At 54.0% G+C, this 19,225-nt stretch overlaps 1 protein-coding gene and 1 pseudogene across 4 annotated transcripts in view; one reads left to right on the top strand and one right to left on the bottom strand.

Annotated features, from left to right (window-relative positions):
• Window positions 1-2,812, bottom strand: part of LOC105552547 — a 4,057-nt pseudogene extending 1,245 nt beyond the window's left edge.
• The window catches only part of B9D1 (B9 protein domain 1), a 49,564-nt gene that overhangs the window by 8,744 nt on the left and 21,595 nt on the right, over window positions 1-19,225 (top strand). Inside the window, exons 1-3 of one of the 4 annotated variants that reach the window (XM_011998243.1) lie at window positions 12,030-12,238; window positions 14,387-14,455; window positions 17,150-17,261. In XM_011998243.1, the coding sequence (XP_011853633.1) occupies window positions 12,176-12,238; window positions 14,387-14,455; window positions 17,150-17,261 (244 nt within the window). In that variant the 5' untranslated portion in view covers window positions 12,030-12,175. Of the gene's footprint in view, window positions 1-12,029; window positions 12,239-14,386; window positions 14,456-17,149; window positions 17,262-19,225 lie in introns of those variants that run through there. The other 3 variants (XM_011998241.1, XM_011998244.1, XM_011998242.1) reach the window with 3 other exon arrangements.

The raw sequence follows: 19,225 nt of genomic DNA, 5'->3' as shown, positions 1-19,225 counted from the left end.
AGAAACACCTGGGTTTGAATCCAGCTCTGTCACATGGAGGCCAGGGCATCCTTTCTTGTCTGTGCTGTGTGCTGGGGTCAGAGCCATGAGCACGAGTCCCAGCCTTCTCTGATGAGGGAAATCTGTGACAGGCACCGAGATGGGGGGCCAGCCCTGGGGAGCTAAGAATGGGCCCTTTGCCCAGTACAGGAAGTCGGGAAGGGGCCCTGGGAGTGCCATTTAAGTCGGGACCTAATGGATGAGCATGTGGCAGCAGAGGGACCGTGGGGGCAACGGACACAAAGCTGATGCAGGTGAGAGTGTGGCACATCTGAGGGCCACGAGAAGGCCAGAGGGAAGTGGCAGGAGGGAGGGGGTCACACGGAGACATGGAGACTAGAAAGTTAGGCAGGGGTGAGACCATGCAGGGCCCCAAGGCCATGGAGGTAGCCAAGACTGACAGCCCTGACCCGAAGTTCCTCATCTGTGAAGTGGGGATGTTCAGACTCACTTGGTTGCATTGTTTTGTGGACTTGAGGAATTTTATCTGCAGGGGCACCTGACACAGGGTCTGGCCCTTCACCCGCGCTGCAGCAGCTGCCCTTGTTAACGCTGCCGCCGCTCCACCCAGCCCCTGCGGTGTTCCAGCAGCATCTTCAGTGTGTGAGCGTTTCTACCTTCATCTTGCTCCAAGGGGGACTCAGGTGATGCATCATTGTCCCTGGTTACAGGTGACAAAATGGGCTCAGCTGTGGGAGGGGCCTCTGTTTGTAGGACTCCCTGCACCAGGTTTTCCTTCTTTACACACACTCAGCTCTCTGATTAGTGCCAGCAGCCACGAGTAATCCAGTTCAGTCACCCAGTGCATGGCTGGGGCATCCAGGAGGAAGCCCGAGTGGTGAAACCACAGCCCACACCCACGTCTGCGGCAGCCTCTCCCACAGCCCACACTCTCAAGGGCAGGCAGTTGTCTTTCTGTAGGACCCCCACCCCTTCCCCTTCCCTGCCTTCCTTGGCAGACCCTCCTGCTACAGGTGTCATCTTACCTGCTAGGACGGTCTTGGGAAGGATGGATTGTCCCTGTCTCATGAAGGAAGGCCAGTTTAACAGATGAATCTGCCAAGGACACGCTGTCACTTCCCAACAGGGGTATTGCAGGCACCCATGGGACAGGTTGGGGAGGAGAGTTTGGGACCAAGAACTCCCATGAGCCCTTAGAAGCCACCATAGAGGTGAGAACTGACTTGTCATCCCATCGGCTGGTGACCTTAGGCAAGCCTCAGCCCTCTCTGAGCCTCAGTATCACTTCTGCAAAATGGAGTAGTGATCTGTTCCCCTGTCGTGCAGGAAGGAATCTCCCCAAGGCTGAAAGTGGGATGTTGATCTAAATCATGACTGGTTGCAGGCACCTGTACACGCACATTCACACAGAGACAACACTCTTAGGTACACGTTTACATTGACACACAAAGATCTGCACAAACGCGCACAGAGATTTGCACAAGCACACACCCAGGGCACAGGTACGCACAAGCTACTGGGACGTACACCCTAGGTACACACACGGGGACTTGCACACTCAGACAAATCCACACATAGGATGCACAGACACACACACACTCCTCCCTCCCTCCCTCCAGTGCTGCTGCCTGTTCGCTCTGCCTCAGCACACAGAGTGGCCAGGGCCACGTGCCTTCCTCTCCCTGTATCAGGAAAATCGGAGGGGATGGTCACTGCCTGAAAGTGCCTTCCATGCAGGGACTCAGGGTGAGCAGGGTTCACCCAGAGAGGCGAAGGCACCAAAGCAGTGGAAAGCAGCGGGGCTTGATGGGCAGGATGGGCTTTGTTGTAGCTGACCTGCCCAGAGGACGTGGAGGATCCAGGCCTCCAGCGTTGACCCCTGCCTTGGCTCAGCCCAGTGTGGCATTTGCATGCGGCCCTCCCCTTGGGAAAGGGACTGCCCCTGAGGCCAGCCTATGAGTTGAGTGTGGTTTTGGTGGAGGAAAGGGCAGGAAGCCGCATCTGGGAAGTGGCTTCCCATGGCTTCCAGAGGCCTGGCTGAGTGGCTGACCTCATGGCCAGATGGCTCCAGACACCTCTCGGGGTCTCACCCCTGCTTCCACCATTCAGCACAGCCAGGCTGACCACAGACCTGGGTGGGGGAACCTGGTCACATCCTGTCACCATGCCTGGAGTTCCACCATTGGTGCTGCAGTCCTCGGTGGGCCCAAGAATGCCCAGCAGCTGAGCAAACACACTGAGGCTGACATCACCCATTCCAGAACATTCCCCAAGGCCTGTGTTTACCTGCCAGAAAGATCCCAAGTCTGTGAGGGACACACATAGCACATGTCATCGAGATGTCAACCACACGGCCACACGCCCTTCCTCCTGGCCCTCTGCTCTTCTCTGGTATGGTGGCATCTCCAGGCTCAGCCCGAGGCCCTCTCCTCTGCCAGTTGTTCTCCCTGAGCTCCAGATCTAACACCCAGGTGTCCTAGACATCTCCCCACTGGGCACCCTGAGAAGCCACTCTGCACAGTAGCCAGAGCAATCTTTCAAAAAACATCAAATCGCCGGGCGCGGTGGCTCAAGCCTGTAATCCCAGCACTTTGGGAGGCCGAGGCGGGTGGATCACGAGGTCAGGAGATCGAGACCATCCTGGCTAACATGGTGAAATCCCATCTCTACTAAAAATACAAAAAACTAGCCGGGCGAGGTGGCGGGCGCCTGTAGTCCCAGCTACTCGGAGGCTGAGGCGGGAGAATGGCGTGAACCCGGGAGGTGGAGCTTGCAGTGAGCCGAGATCGCGCCACTGCACTCCAGCCTGGGTGACAGAGCGAGACTCCGTCTAAAAAAAAAAAAAAAAAAACATCAAATTGTGTTCCTGCTGTAGCTCACCAAGGCTTGCAAGGCCCTGCCCAGGAAGAATGAAAGGGAGATGGGAGGTGGCCGTCGGTGAAGTGCCCAAGTTCTCTGAGTCCAGGGCGTGGTGACAGCTCTAGCTTGTCTGGTTTCCTGTGAGATCATCATTTCACCCATCAGTGATGTGCTCCCTGCCCAGTTTCCTCTCTCAATCTGCAGGAAAAGCCTATAGGAAATGACTGAGGGGCAGGTGTGGTCCAGGGTGAGTTGGGGTGTGGGCCATGTTTGGCGGGGCACGAGGTAGGGATCCTGCTCCGAACATCCCAGGAGGAGGGAATGGCCACGGGGTGGGTAGAATCACACAGCGAGTCTTCCAGAAGCAATCATGAATCTCCATCGTCTCCCACCTGCCACCTGGATTGCTAGCTAAAACACAGGATACCCAGTGTTTTAAATTGGAATTTCAGATAAACAACAAGTAATTCTTTAGTTAGTTATGTCCCAAGTAGTGCATGCATCCTGTATTTTTCTTTTGTAAGTCTGGCAAAACTACCTAGATGATCACATCTGCCTGCTTCTCAGCCTCTCAGCTTTCCCCCCACGTCCACACAGAGGGATCCTGTAAAAACCCAAGTCACTTCACCTCCAGCCACTCAAGCCCTGGGTGATCTGGGCCTGGCAAGTTCTCTGACCTCATCTCCTACCCCGAGTGATGTGCTGATAAAGTGGCACATCCCGTTTTCTGAGAAAAAATAAAATATGAAATAGTAAAGCCCTGATTGTAGCACTGGCCAGTTTCCTTGGTTTAAATATTCCTTCCGTGGCTGATTGCAAGCTACCAGCATGACACCCCGAACGCGGAGCTGGGAAGAGGTGCACAGTTGTCTCAGTGCAGGCAGGCTCCAGACTGCCCCTCCCTGCACGCAGGGCCTTTGCACTGACTGTGCTCTTTGCCTGGATGTGCGCACCCCCAGATCCGTGCATGACTCAACCCTTCACTTCTTTCTGGACTTTGCTCCACTGTCTTCTCATGAAAGGAGAATTGCTTGTCTACCATAACCCTATATGCCCCCCATCCCTCGCTATCTCGCTATCTCTTTGCCATGCTTCATGTTTTTTCTTCGTAGCAGTTCTCAAAAACAAAAAAGGCATGTCACCCACTTCACTGTTTCTCAGAGGCGGAAAATGTAGCTCTTAGAAACAAGCATCCTAGAACCGTCAGAGGTGCTTATATTCAGCAACATCCAATGTAAGAAACAGAACTCATGGATCTGGGTTTGTTTTTGTTTTGTAAGAGCTGGGGTCTTGCTCTGGCACCAAGGCTGAAATACAGTGGCGCCATCAGTTCACTGCATCCTTGAACCCTGGCTCAAGTGCTCCTCCCGCCTCAGCCTCCCAAGTAGCTGGGGTCACAGGCTCACACCACCACGCCTGGCTAATTTATTTATTGTATTTTTCTTAGAGTCGGGGTCTCGCTATTTGCCCAGGCTGATCTTGAACTCCTGGAGGCTCAAACGATCCTCCTGCCCCAGCCTCCCGAAGTGCTAGGATTACAGGCATGAGTCACTGTGCCCGGCTCCAAAATGAATGATTTTTAAAGACCTACAATTTTTTTTTTCAGAATTTGGCCAGCAATTCAACTTGTCTGTCTACAAGTAAACTGGACTCCAATCATGTCATCATCTTCCCTGTGGAGACCATTGCTGACATTTACTGAGCCCTACTAGTAGGGACCTTGTGATCCTCATTTTCCCAGAAGCTGAGACTCAGAGAGGTTAAGCAAACAGCCCAAGGTCACACAGCCAGTGAGAGGGAGAGTTTGGACTGGAACTCAGCTCTGTCTGCTGACTAACTCTTAGAAGAAGCTACTCCAAGCACTTTCTCCCGTGAGCTTCAAGGGTAAGCGGGGCATGCCTAGCCCCTGAGTCATGCTTTAGAGAGGCCAGGGATTCCCGCAGCCCTTCAAATGACTTAACAGGAGAGTGAGATAGTCCAGGCAATGCCCTCTTCTCATTAATGAAGATTTTGAGGCCCAGAATACAGCAATGACTGGCCTGGGCGCACACTGCAAGTTGAGGAAAGGCTGAAGATGGAAACTGGGAGCCCTCTATCCCACCTCGGGCTCCGCCTCAGACCCAGACTGGGTTATTCTGTTATGCTGCAGGAGGTGGATCCCAGTTGTCTCTCCCCATGTCAGACTCTAGGCCCTCCCTGTGGCTGGAACCCCAGGGCCCTCCAGAGTGCTCCCCAAAGACCTCCACTCATACATTCACTCAACAAGCATTTAGTACATGATCCCAGGGCACCCACCCTCCACTGCATATGCTGGGACTTTGAGTCTGGCTGGGGAGACCAAGTCAGACCACTAGTGTGGAAGAGCTGTGACCAAGGGGCTGAGGAAGCCCAGGGAGAGCCCTAGACCAAGTTGGGGATCCAAAGAAAGACATCCCAGAGGAAGGGGCATTTATCTGGCTCTTGAAGTTAACAGGAAGCTTCCAGGCAGAAATGGCAGGAAGGACTTTCTAGAACAAAGGAACAGCATTTGCAAATGTGATAGACAGAATGCCCCTGAATTATACACATAAAAAATGGTTGGTTGGCCGGATGTAGTGGCTCACGCCTGTAATCCCAGCACTTTGGGAGGCCAAGGCAGGTGGATCGCTTGAGGTCAGGAGTTTGAGACCAGCCTGGCCAACATGGGGAAACCCTGTCTCTACCAAAAATATAAACATTAGCTGGGCCTGGTGGCGGGCACCTATAGTCCCAGCTACTCGGGAGGCGGAGGCAGGAGAATCGCTTGAACCCGGGAGGCAGAGGTTGCAATAAGCCGAGATGGCACCACTGCACTCCAGCCTGGGCAACAAGAGCGAAACTGTCTCAAAAAAAGAAAAGGTTGATTTTAGCTTATGTGAACTTCCCCTCAAAAAACAAACACACAACATTGTTGAGAACGTCATGTGCAGGTGCAGAGGCCAAAGCGGCTCCATCTCAGAGGCGAATCCGCCATGCTGGCTTCTGATTGACCCCAGTTCCAGAAAGGCCTCTAAGATTTCTCCTTTATGTACTGTCACTGGCAATGCCGATCAATTGTCCTCCACACCCCTTCTGAAGCACGTATGTCCTTTCCCTATGCTATACATGCCCTGACTCTGTGTGTCACAGTGTGGAGACCTACGTGTCTCATGACCGCCCAACACATAGCTTCTGTTCGTATGCCTCTATAAAACGCTTCTTTCTGAGAAACCGGATTTGTCTGCCTCTTTCTTTGGCCTCTCAGCCCACGTAGCTTCCGGTTTGCATAGACCTGCCCACCGTAGAACCGCAGGCATACAGTACTTCAAGACTGAGGGGAAGGGTGAGGTGAGGCCCAAGGAATCGTCAGGGACAGGCCACAAAGGGTATTGACTTAGCACCATTTGTGAAATTCAGCCGAGTGCCTGGGCTGTGCCAGGCATTTCAAGCAACAGGCATTCCAAGCGTGGCCCCTCCACTGAAGAGCCGAGAGGCAAAGACAGAAGAAAAGACCTATAAGGCCTTTGAGAGAAATGATTTGGGGACTCGGAGTTACAGGGACCCTGATTTGAATCCCAACTCTGCTTCCAACTCACTGTGATCTTGGGAAGTCAGTTTGTCTCTGAGCTTCGACTTCCCCATCTGTAAAAGGGGGCTAGGAGGCCGGGCGCGGTGGCTCACACCGGTAATCCCAGCACTTTGGGAGGCCGAGGTGGGGCGGATCATGAGGTCAGGAGATCGAGACCATAGTGAAACCCCGTCTCTACTAAAAATACAAAAAATTAGCTGGGAACGGTGGCAGGCGCCTGTAATCCCAGCTACTCAGGAGGCTGAGGCAGGAAAATGGTGTAAACCTGGGAGGCGGAGCTTGCAGTGAGCCGAGATCGTGTCACTGCACTCCAGCCTGGGCGACAGAGTGAGACTCTATCTAAAAAAAAAAAGTGGGGGTGGGCTAGGAGCACTGGCCGGGGGTTCACTGTGAGGAGCCCAGAGCCACAGGTGCTCAGGACTTCATGGGGTATAAAGAGAGGGCACGTGGGATTATTATCATTACTGTTGGTCTCAGCCGGCCGCCCTCTCTGCCTCTTACCTGAGACAGGAGGCAGAGCAGGACTCTGAGAATTCCCCTGCCCCAGGACCCAGGACGAGCTCCTGGGAGGAGGATCTGGAGACCCCAGCGCCGAGTCTGTATGCAGGATGCCTGTCCCTAGTGTGCACCCAGGACTGCCCATCCCGAGTCTCAGGTCAGGCCCTGCTGGGCAGCTTCCTGTACTCCAGGCCGCTTCCCCTTTGCCCAGTGACACGAGCCTTATGGGGGTGGTAGGGAGGGGCACCGGAGAGGTTAAATCTCCGACGCCGACAGGGCAGAGGCCAAATCCAGCCGGGGACAAGGTCCAGGCCTGCTCTGCAGATGTGGCCACTGCTGCTGCTGCTGGTGCTGTTTGGTAAAGAGTGGTGGGTTAAGACCGGGCATGGTGGCTCACGCCTGTAATCCTAGCACTTTGGGAGGCCAAGGTGGGTGGATTACCTAAGCTCAAGAGTTTGTGACCAGCCTGGGCAACATGGTGAAACCCCGTCTCTACTAAAATACAAAAGAAATTAGTCGGGCATGGTGGCGTGCGCCTGTAGTCCCAGCTACTCAGGAGGCTGAGGCAGGAGAATTGCTTGAACTCGGGAGGCGGAGGTTGCAGTGAGCCAAGATCACGCCATTACACTCCATTCTGGGCGACAGAGCGAGACTCCATCTCTACAGAAAAAAAAAAAAAAAAAAAGCTGCAGGTAGAGGACTTGGAGAATAGAGAGGAAGGGGGGCTGCCTTCCATCCCTAGAAGGCCAAGGGTCAGGGCCCCAGTTCTCTTAAAACCGGTAACCCAGTCCTGGGTTTGAGCAACAGGAACATGGGTCCGACACAGAGAAGGCGACAGGCAGCAAGGGTCTCGGTCTTCAGCCTGCAGAGAGGAGCTCCATGCAGATCAGACAGGACCCTGGAAGGCGCTGAGGGTGGACCCCGATGACCAGGGCAGAGCAGATGGAGGGCTGTCCTCAAGGAGGCCCAGCTTCCTTAGAGATGAGTGAGCTCCCTGTCTAGAGAGAAAAGCAAGCACAGCCAGACACCTACTTATAATGAGCATGTGGGTGGGAAGTGGGGAGCAGACTGTGGGGCCAAGGGGAGAGGCGTTCAAGGAAGACTTCACAAGAGTGGGCTCTGAAGGCTACATAGGAGTTCTCTGGGCGGATAGGTAGATGATGAGCTAGGTAGAAGGAACGGCCTGTGCAAACCAGGAGGCATGAAAAAGCAGGAGCATCCCAAGAACTACTTTAGCAACAAGAATTGCTGCAATGTGGCCGGGCGCGGTGGCTCAAGCCTGTAATCCCAGCACTTTCGGAGGCCGAGACGGGCGGATCACGAGGTCAGGAGATCGAGACCATCCTGGCTAACACGGTGAAACCCCGTCTCTACTAAAAAATACAAAAAAAATCGCCAGGCGAGGTGGCGGGCGCCTATAGTCCCAGCTACTCGGGAGGCTGAGGCAGGAGAATGGTGTGAACCCGGGAGGCGGAGCTTGCAGTGAGCTGAGATCCGGCCACTGCACTCCAGCCTGGGCGACAGAGCAAGACTCTGTCTCAAAAAAAAAAAAAAAGAATTGCTGCAAAGTATACACCTACTATGTGCCCACAAACTTTTTAATTAAAAAAAAAAAAGAATAGCTACAAATGTATGGAACTTTGACATATATTATCACATTTAATTCTCACAACAACCCCCTGGGTGTGATGAGGAAACTGAGACTGGGAGAGGTTAAAGGACTTTCCCAGAGTCACACAGGATTCCACTGCAGGCAGTCTGATTTTGAGCTGGAGGGGCGAGGGGTGGAAGCTGGGCTGCAGAGGTCACGGGGGCTGGATGGAAAGAGATGCATGGTAGACCTGCAAGGCCTTGGGACCCGGAGCTGAGCTCTGAGGCCTCAGTCTCCTGAGGTGCAGGGTCCAGGCTGGCTGAGGCCTCCAGCAAGAAGGGCCCAGACAAATGGCTTTGCCAGGCCAGCATCTTCCTGGACACCGGGTGCCGCTGTGAGGGGGCCTTCATCTTCCAAGAGTGGGTGCTCACAGGCGCCAACTGCTTTGACAGGTGGGTGCACAGCTAGGAGGGGTGGTGGAGAGGGGCTCCAGGAGGGTGGCCCCCCAGCCTCTCCACCTCTCCAGCCTCTTCACTTCCCCTTTGCCTCTTCTCTCCACAGTTGGCCTTGGTCCCACTTCAGTGTGACCTTGGGTCCAGCTTGACTGCAGATGGACTCTTGTGAGATCAAGTCACCATGGGGGAGCTGCTCTTGTCCTCAGCAGGGCCCGAGGGCTCTGGGTTTGGTAGCCTGGCCCTGGCACAACTGGCAAGGCCTCTGTCGCTCACCAGTGCTGTAGAGCCTGTCCCCCTGGCCACCCAGTCCCACTGTTTCCTCTTCCTGAGACAATTCTGCTGAGGCCAGGGATTTAAACCCGATTTCAGTAAGGGCGGGAGCAGAAGCCTGGGATGGTTGAGAGACTGGAGGAGGCAGATGGCCAGGGTGCTTGGGACCCTGCAGGAGTTCTGGCCAGCTGCCTGGCAGCACCATGGCCATAGGCACATGCAGGGAAGAGGGCTGGTGCTGACACCTGCTCTGTTCGAGCCAGCTTCCAGCCTCACCCCTGCCCAGTGGCTGACAGCCCAATGCGCTGGAAGCTTCCCTGAGGGGACTGTGTGGGAGTGCACCAGAGGACAGAGCTGTACTGAGAGTGAGGTGGGAGCGAGGAATGTCTAGGAGCCCAGGAAGGCATCTGGGGGTGGAGAGACTTGGCACAGGCACAGGCAGGGAAGCTTGGCAATATATGTTCACAACCAGCATGGCTGGACTGGTGCAGACCTGCTGGTGTCAGCTGGGCTGAGGGTCGGCCCCACCCCATTGCAGATCCCTACATCCCCAAGAGCTGCAGAGTGTCCTGCTGAGATCGCTGCATGTCAGCATCGGCAGAGACTACCTTCTCCTCCAACCTGACTGTCCTGACCTGAAGGACAGCCTGCCCAAGGACTTCTAGTGCACCAGGCTCTCCACAGGGCCCCCTGAACTGGTGGTCAGGATTCCAGCAGGCCGTATGCAAGTCCCTGAGACCCCCTCCCCTGAAGTCCCTTCTAATGCCACTAGACTTGTTAAAGTTAGGCCTGGTCACCCTCCCATCCTATCCTGGAGTCTTCCATTCCCCAAGAACCAGGGTTCGGGCTTATTTGCACCCCTGAAGGCCACCCTAGAACTTCCTACCCCTTGGGGAGACTCCCCCATTGTGTCCTATTCGAATGTGGGGCAGTCTTTGGTATAGCCAGGTCTTAAACTACTGGGAGCCCCTCCAGTTATTCGACAACTACAAGCATTTTGCTGAAAACTAACTTTTGTGCAATATCAAGCCTCAAAGGCCAAAGGGAGGAAAGAATTGAGTGAGACTGACAGAATGTGTGGGAGAAAGCACTTTAACCAGAGAGTGGAAGCACTTTAACCAGGGGTGGAAGAAGGGAGTATGACCCCCCTCTCTAGGAGGGGAAATGGGCCCTGTCTTGAGCTTTGGGTGCAGCACTTGGGCCATCAGCCCACCCGCACCCTCCCCCAGCTGCTCTTGTCAGATGTGTGAACCTGGTTACCCACCGCCCCCCGTCCCCTGATCAAATATCTTTGCTCACCAGGCAGGGGATGGTTCAGTGGGTGCAGGCTGGGCTGAGACTGCTCCTTCTCTCCCTCGTGCAGACGGCTGATGGGACCCCCCTAGTCTGCTCCCAAGCCGGCAGCTGCAGGGTGTGATGACCTGAGGTCCCTGCTTGGAGCCTGGCCTCCCGGGAGTCTACACACCTGTGAATCCCTTCATTTCCTGGATCTGAGATAATGTCTCCAACATCTCCTTTGACATCTGTGCCAACAGATGCTCTTGGGCTGGCCCAGGACAAGACAGAGACAGTGGGGGTTGTTAGCCTCCGGAGTCCTGGGTTTGAATCCTGACTTAGCTACTTACCTGCCTTTGCCATCTGAATCTGTTTCCTCCTCTGTAAAATGGAGATGTCTTCAATTACTCATTTATCAACAAGTTAGCAGTTACCAAGTGCTTACTGTGTGACAGGCCACGGAGATTCACGACTGTATCTTGACAGATTCGTGGATTCTAGCTAGCAACTCCCCTGAACGCTAGCTGATTGGAGTGCCAGGCGCCGCCCACTGCGGGCCTCAGTTTCCCCAGCTTCAAACTAAAGCGATGGCTTGGATGTAAGGATTCTTTTTTTTTTTTCTTTTTTTTTTGAGACGCTCTGTCGCCCAGGCTGGAGTGCAGTGGCGCAATCTCGGCTCACTGCAAGCTCCGTCTCCCGGGTTCACGCCATTCTCCTGCCTCAGCCTCTAGAGTAGCTGGGACTACAGGCGTGCACCACCACGCCTGGCTAAATTTTTTTGTATTTTTAGTAGAGACGGGGTTTCACCGTGTTAGCCAGGATGGTCTCGATCTCCTGACCTCGTGATCCGCCCGCCTCGGCCTCCCAAAGTGCTGGGATTACAGGCGTGAGCCACAGCGCCCGGCAGGATGTAAGGATTCTTGAGGTCCCTCCCAAGCTTGTTTAATAAACTTTTTCGAGGGCGAGGGTCTCCAAGCCACAAGGGCGCATCCCTTTCACCTGCTTGGACGCTGCTTGGCCCCAGTTGGGGAGCCTGGTCCGAGCACCCGGCTTTCCAGCGTTAGCCGGGACAGCTGTGGTCACGCCGCCGCGCTCCGCAGCACCTCCCTCCGCGTCCTCGCGGTGGGGCCACAGCGACATCTAGTGGCTGAACGCATTTTAAACACTCGGCTTGCTGCGGGCGAGTCGGGGCGCTGCTCCCCAGGACTCAGCTCTCATTTGCCTCCGCGCTTCGGCGGGGAGGTGGAGACGGGCCGAGTCAGAATGAACACACACTCCCTGAGGGTGCAATTGAGTCGAGCGGTAGGGCTGGCTTTACCCCACAGGTCAACGCTCCCGTCCCACGTCTCGGTCATATCTGCCCCAAGGAGGGGTGGAGCCTCGGTGTGGAGCCCCGCCCCCTTGTCCCCCGCCCCGCAAAAGCCTCGCCCCCTTATGACGGCGCCTGCTCACTGCGCCTGCGCTTGCCACACAGCCACACCCACACCCACACCCACACACACGCGCGCGTGGCCTTCGCGAAGGTGTCGCTGCCAAGAAACGTGTCCTGCGCGCTACGCCGTCTGTTTCTAGGGCAACGCCGGCGTCTCTTAGCAACCGCGCGCGGCCTAGGTGGGTCCCCCCGGAACCCCCAGCCCTGCCATGGCGACCGCGAGTCCTAGCGTCTTTCTACTCATGGTCAACGGGCAGGTGGAGAGCGCCCAGGTGAGCGGCCGTGGACCCCGCTGGGGCCCGTCCCCCAGCGTCCCCCGGGGCCCTTCCCGCAACCCCCCAGGTTGCCCCGTGGCCCCCGGAGAGCCACGTCATTCCTCTGAGCCTCTCGATTAGGCGGGGGAGGGGAGCCAGCATTGGAGGGCTTGGCGCGAGGTTGCCGGGATCCTGAGTCCCGATGGGCAGGAATAGAAGCAGACCTCGAGATGTTGAGCTAGTACCGAGGTCCCAGGCCTGTGGACCCTCGCACGGATCATGCCCACTTGGTTGGATCACTGGCAGGAGTCTCCCAGGGTGTAACGCGTGGAGCCTAGGCTTGGCTGAGTTTCCAGCATTTGCGCCGTGTCCGATGTGGAGCTACTGTCCTACGTTCTGAATCCCTAGATCCTTGGACTCGGGTTCGAATCCAACCATCCAACGATGGTGGTGGCCTGGAATAACCCAAGGAAGGTGTGCCTGCCAGGCCTGAGGGACGCTACTCTCCATCCCCCTACACTTTAGAGGAATCATTTATTGTAAATATAAACCAACGCTCACCAAGTCCTCAATATGTCCCAAAGTTGGTGCTGGGCACTGGTCCATCCTTACAATCTTGCCAGACAGTCACTACTAACACCCCCATTTTACAGCCGGGGAAACATACCAAAGGAACTATTCTGTCTGAAAATTGAACCCACGCCTATCTGACCTCAAAGCTTCACTACACTGTCATTCCAGGCTGTTGGAGGTGGTGTTTATTATTATTTTATTATATTATTGTGAGGATTGACTGAGACGGTTTGGATAAGGCTCTGACAGGGCCTGATGCTTTGTAGGTGTCTCCTGCCTTCCTGTTTCATCAGGGATACTACTCTATGCTCCCACCCTGTCCGCCTCTGCCTTAGCCTAGTGCCTAAGACCATCTTTCCCCACTCTCCTGTTCTATCCCATGAGGGGCTCTCCGCTGGGCTGAGTCACATGTGTCTGTGCTCTCAGCATCATTGACCCCCCCACACACACATACTCACAGTCACACTGTTCCTCCCTCCTCTGCTCTCAGCACCTCCCTCTCTTCGGGCCTCAGCTCCAGTCTTGCATATGATGGCTTCTCAGACCTTTCTGTTCAGCACCATTCCCTTACACCAGTGGTTCTCAACCTTTTTGGCACCAATTGTTTCGTGGAAAACAATTTTTCCATGGACAGGAGGTGGCGAGGGATGGTTTTGGGATGATTTGGGGACGTTACATTTATTGTGCACTTTATTTCTATTATTATTACATCGTAAATAATAATGAAATAATTATACAACTCACCATAATGTAGAATCAGTGGGAGCCCTGAGCTTGCTTTCCTGCAACTAGATGGTCCCATCTGGGTGTGATGGTAGAGAGTGACAGATCATCATGCATTAGATTCTCATAAGGTACATGCAACCTAGATCCCTCACATGTGCAGTTCACAGTAGGGTTCGCCCTCCTATGGGAATCTAATGCTGCCAGTGATCTGATAAGGAGGTGGAGCTCCCATGGTCATGCGAGCAATGGGGAGCAGCTGTAAGTACGGATGAAGCTTTGCTTGCTCGCCTGCTGCTCACCTCTTGCCCACCTCTTGCTGTGTGGGCCCGTTCCTAACAGGTCACGGACTGGTACCGGTTGGGGATCCCTGCCTTAGACCTTATCTGTGCCCAGCCCTGTGCCAGGCAGTGGGGACACAGAAAGGCATTAAATCTGTGCTCTGCTCATGGTCTAGAGGAACTGACAGACTTAGACACAGGCAATCATTGCTTTTATGGAGGGAAGCACAGGGCTAAGGGAGCCAAGAGGAGACCTTAAACCAGCCTGAGTTAGGGCAGGCTCCCTGAAGGGTAAGTTTTGAAGGGTGAGCAAGAGTTTCCCAGATGAAGAAGTAGGAAGGACAAATCAGACAGAAGGCAGAGCCTGAGCAAAAGCCAGGGGCTGTGGCACTTGGGAGTCTCCCATGGACTCCCGCATCTTGGTCCTCAGCCTCTCCTCTGAACGCCACGTGCACATCTCCAGCTGTCGCTTAGACCCACTCCCAGGTGTCTGACATTCAGAATTCCTCTTGGCTGCACCTGCCTAGCAAATGCGTTGGCCTTAGCATGAATACCACCAGTCGACAGAATCTGTCTGTGCTTTTTTCAGTTTCCAGAGTATGATGACCTCTACTGCAAGTACTGCTTTGTGTACGGCCAGGACTGGGCCCCCACAGCGGTAAGCTGGACTCTTGGGCCTCCCTTACTGCCTTCATGACCTTTGGGGTTTCTGAAGGTGTCATACCCTTCCCCTCCTGATTCAGAACCAGTTGAGAGGTAGACACTGAGTTCAGGGGAACCCAAACATGAGTGTTCCTGGTAAAGCGGGAGCAGAGGACATAGCCACGGTTGGACTCCCTGATCCAGCCACCAAGACTGCACTCACACGCCCTACCCTGTGAGCTTGCCTGGAGCAGCAAAGAGCAACGCCTGCAGCAGGAGGCAGGCCCCAGTGAGCCAGCCTGGCTGTGGCTGAGCTGTGGACACTCTGGCCAGTCTGCTCACCATTTGGCCCCTCCTCAGCCAGTGGGGAGGACCTGGAGTCAGAAGACAGAGTAGGAGCTTTCCTTCCAGGACTTTCCAAGGGGTAGCTCGCCTCCACCAGGTAAGGGACTATGGTAACGACTTCAGCCCACTGTGCACTCTGCTGTTTGCAGAGTGCTTATTTCACCTTCATTGCAGTTTAAGAAAAGGAGGCTGGCCGGGCACGGTGGCTCACACCTGTAATCCCAGCACTTTGGGAGGCCGAGACGGGTGGATCACGAGGTCAGGAGATCGAGACCATCCTGGCTAACATGCTGAAACCCCGTCTCTACTAAAAATACAAAAATTAGCTGGGCGTGGTGGTGGGCACCTGTAGTCCCAGCTACACGGGAGGCTGAGGCAGGAGAATGGTGTGAACCTGGGAGGCGGAGCTTGCAGTGAGTGGAGATCGCACCACTGCACTCTAGCCTGGGCGACAGAGTGAGACTCTGCCTCAAAAGAAAAAAAAAAAAAAAAAAACGAAAAGAAAAGGAGGCTGAACTTATTTAAGCCCTCTGAGCCTCAGTTTCCTTGTTTGTACAACTGAGATGATAACCCATCTTTTCCCTTCACTGATTGTCTTCTGGGTGCCGGGGATGCAGGGGTGAGCAAAGCCAAACCAGAAGCCCCTGCCTTCCCGGAGTGCATGTTCTTGCTGGGGGGTCAGATAATAAGGAGTGCATATTCTAGGATGTTAGTAAGCCAGAAGTGCTGAAGAGAGACCAAGCCAGGAAGTGACAGGGATGAGTGATGAGAGGGAGGCTGCGATCTTGCTAAGGCTGCCAGGGCGGGCCTTGCCGAGAAAGTAACTTTCGAGTAAAGACCTGAAGGAAGTGAGGGAACAAGCCATGTGGAAACCCGTAAGAACTGTCCAGGCAGAAAGAGCAGAGAGTGCAAAGGCCCTGGGGCAGGAGCTTGCCAGGCATGTTTGAGGACCAGAAAGGAGGCTGTGTGGCCACTGGAGAGCAAGCCAGCAGGAGAGTGGCTGGAGCTGGAGCAGAGGGGCACCTGGGCAGGTCTTGTAGAACTTAGAAGGTCAGAGTAAGGACTGTGACCTTTACTCAGAGGGAGATGGGATCCCATTGGAGAGCTTTCAGCAGAGAAGAAAGTGATCTGACTTATATTTTTAGAAGATTCCCTGGCTTCTACGACAAGGATAGACTCGGGGAAAGGGCAAGAGCGGGCAACCCAGTTGGCTCTGAGAGCAGTGGAGATGGGAGAGTAGGGCAGCAGCAGTGGGGTGGCGGGAGGGGCTGGACTGCAAGTATACTCTGAAGTTAGAGCCGCTGACTTCTTCTGATAGATGTGAGGTCTGAGAGAAGGAGCAGTTAGGATTCACAGCAGGGCTTTTAGCCTGAGCACTTAGAAGTGGGCAGCTGCCTTTCAGTGAGAAGAACAGATTGGGGAGAGCGACCTGGAGCTCAGCCTGGTGTGGGTTAAGGTTGAGGCACCCACTGGATATCCAAGAGGAGGTGCTGATCCAGAGTGAAGAGGCGAGGACCAGGCTGGAGGCCTGAATTTGGGAATCGTCGACATCTAGAACACATTGAAAGCCATGAGACGGATGAGATCACCAAGTACAGGTAGACGAGCTGGCCAAAGATGCAGCCTTAGGACGGCAACACTGAGAAGGAACCAGCAAGAGCCACGGAGCACAGGCCACCCTGTGCGGTGGAGAGACCCAGAAGCCAAGGGAAGACGGTGTATCAAGGAGTAAGCAGCTGCACCAGGTGCCGCTGATGAGTCAAGTAACACGAGGACAGAGAACGGACCATTGGATCTAGCAATGTTGGTCACAGGCGTTATTGGAGAAAACCCTTTGGTCGAGTGCTGGAGCCAGCAGTCACATTGGAGTGGGGTCACAAAAGAATAGCAGGGGAGGAATTGGAGCCGGTAATTGTGGCAGCTCTTTGAAGCAGTTTTGCTATAAAGGGAGCAGAGAATGGATTGGTGGGTGGAAGAAGCAGCAGAGTTGAAAAATGACTGTTTTTGATGGAGAAAATACATCTATATTTACCGATGGGGATACTCGGGTGAGGGTGGGGATGCAGGAGAGTGCAAGCACTGCTGGACCATTTCCTTCAGGGGGAACAAGAGCTTGGGAACAGATCTAGTGCCCTTGGGCCCAGGAGAGTGGCTGGCCTCCCAGGGTTGTCATGCTACGGCATTGTCATGCTACAGGCTTAAGAGGTACTCCATCATCTCTTAGCCCCCTTTGTTTGGAAGTTAGTGTATTGGGAGAAGATAGCTGAGAAAACAGCCCTCCCAACTGCCTGCTGAAGATAAGGGGAGGAGCCGCAGCAGCTTGGCTCTGCTCTGAATCCAGCCATCTCTGTCACTGTCCCCACAGGGTCTGGAGGAGGGGATCTCACAGATCACGTCCAAGAGCCAAGATGTGCGGCAAGCACTGGTGTGGAACTTCCCCATTGATGTCACCTTTAAAAGCACCAACCCTTACGGCTGTGAGTCTGCAGGGGCCCTGCGGGGTAGGGTGGCAGAGCTTTCACACAGCACCCCCAAGACAGCCTCTGCCTCATCCAGCCCTTGACTGTTCACATTCAGATTGTCACCTGGGCTCTTGAAGCAGCCCTCAACGTTCTCTCTCGCCATCTGTCCCTTTGCCTCCTATTCTTCCTCATCCCCACTCACCCCCTTCATCTGCTACAGGCTGTGCAGCTGGCCTTCTGGAAGTTCAGAGTGCATCAGGGCTAGTGGCCACGCCTGTAAAAGGCAGGCTCCCCACCCTGGCATGCAGGGCTGCGGCTGTCTGGCCTGGAGGCCTGACTCTGTGCCTGCTGACTTCCCATGGCGTGTTGTGTTCCGGCCAGACCCTGGCACTTGCTTCTCCTGTGCTAGTCCCTCAAGTTCCTTCATCTGAGCTTTATTCATGCTGATCCGTCTGTCTGGATACCGTTCCCGCGTCCTGTATCTAACCTCTTTCCCAAGGGCTTCCTGGCTGGCATTGCTTACTTTCTACCTTGGCTGGTGGTTATTAACCATTCTGATCGTTCACTTGCACTTCATAAGTGCCTACTGTGCACAAAGCCTGGGCTTAGTCTCCATGGGGACTGTGTATACTTTCACTGTGTGGACTCATCCGAGCTTCCCAATCATACCTGCTGGAGAGATTTCTCTCCATTTCTTTTCCCATATGAGGAAACTCACACTCAAAAATGACATCATTTGCCTTCTGCTTTCCATCTAGTGACCAAGTGTAGATTTTAATTCAGGCCCATCTGATTTCACAGTCTAGGCCTTTCTACTGCACGTGGCCTGGGCCTAGGCTCACCACGGTGTAGAGGGTCTGGAGCAGAAAATGCCTAGTGGTCCTCCTGAGCAGGGAATTCCATCCTGCTGTCATCATCCATGAGCAGGAAGCTGCAATCGACTTCCTAGAACAGTGCAATAGGTACTGTAGGTACTGGACCAGCCTCCTCCTGCCGAGGACAGGTAGGAGAGGTAAATGAAATACACAAAAGCAAAAACAAAAAGCAACTACCTCAAAGGCATCAGAGAGCTAGCAAAGTAGAAGAGATTTACCAGGCAAGATCCAGGAGAACAGAAATCCAGAGAGGTTACCCCAATCCTGTCTCCTCTGGGAGTGTTTGCTGATTTCAATAGAGGTGATTGAGAGACTGATCAAGACTTTTGACAGCGTCCCTGGGCCCAAGACACAAGAAAAACTGATGTTCAGAGCCTTCCAAGGGGTTGGGAGGAGGGCCTCAGGCAAATCTCTCCAAACTGGGTTAAGACCTCAAAGAGCTGCCCTAGGAATAAGGGAGAGATAGAAGCAGAGCAGCCTCACAGGGCTTTCTGCTCGGCCCCTGATGATTTCAACCTCCTGATTTTTCTATTCAGCTCCAAGATTGTTACAGCCAAGACACCTGACAAAAGCAAATAAGAACTACCTCTTTGGGCTGGGCATGGTGACTCACGCCTGTAATTCCAGCACTTTGGGAGGCTGAGGCAGGCAGATTGCCTGAGCTCAGGAGTTTAAGACCAGCCTGGGCAATATGGTGAAAATCTGTCTCTACTAAAAATATGAAAATTAGCCTGGCATGGGAGTGGGCGCCTGTAATCTTAGCTACTTAGGGGGCTGAGGCAGAAGGATCGCTTGAGCCCAGGAGGTCGAGGCTGCAGTGAGCAGAGATTATGCCACTGCACTCCAGCCTGGGTGACAAAGTGAGACCCTGTCTCAAAAAAAAAAAAAGAAAGAAAGAAAACTCTTTGGAGAAAGATAACATCTCATAGACATGAAATTATTTCTATATATTTTTTCAAATGTAATATCTGGCATATAATAAGGCACACAAGAATCAAGACAACATAAATGATAACCAGCAAACATAAGGCAATAAGGCAACAGAGATAAACAATTTCCAGACACTGAAATTGTCAGATACATTTTTACTATGATCAAAAGAGA

This window comes from Mandrillus leucophaeus, unplaced genomic scaffold, assembly GCF_000951045.1.
Source record: "Mandrillus leucophaeus isolate KB7577 unplaced genomic scaffold, Mleu.le_1.0 Scaffold564, whole genome shotgun sequence".
In the NCBI taxonomy this organism is placed as follows: domain Eukaryota; kingdom Metazoa; phylum Chordata; class Mammalia; order Primates; family Cercopithecidae; genus Mandrillus; species Mandrillus leucophaeus.
Note: the sequence above shows the minus strand (reverse complement) of the source record. Positions and strands in the feature narration are given on the sequence as shown.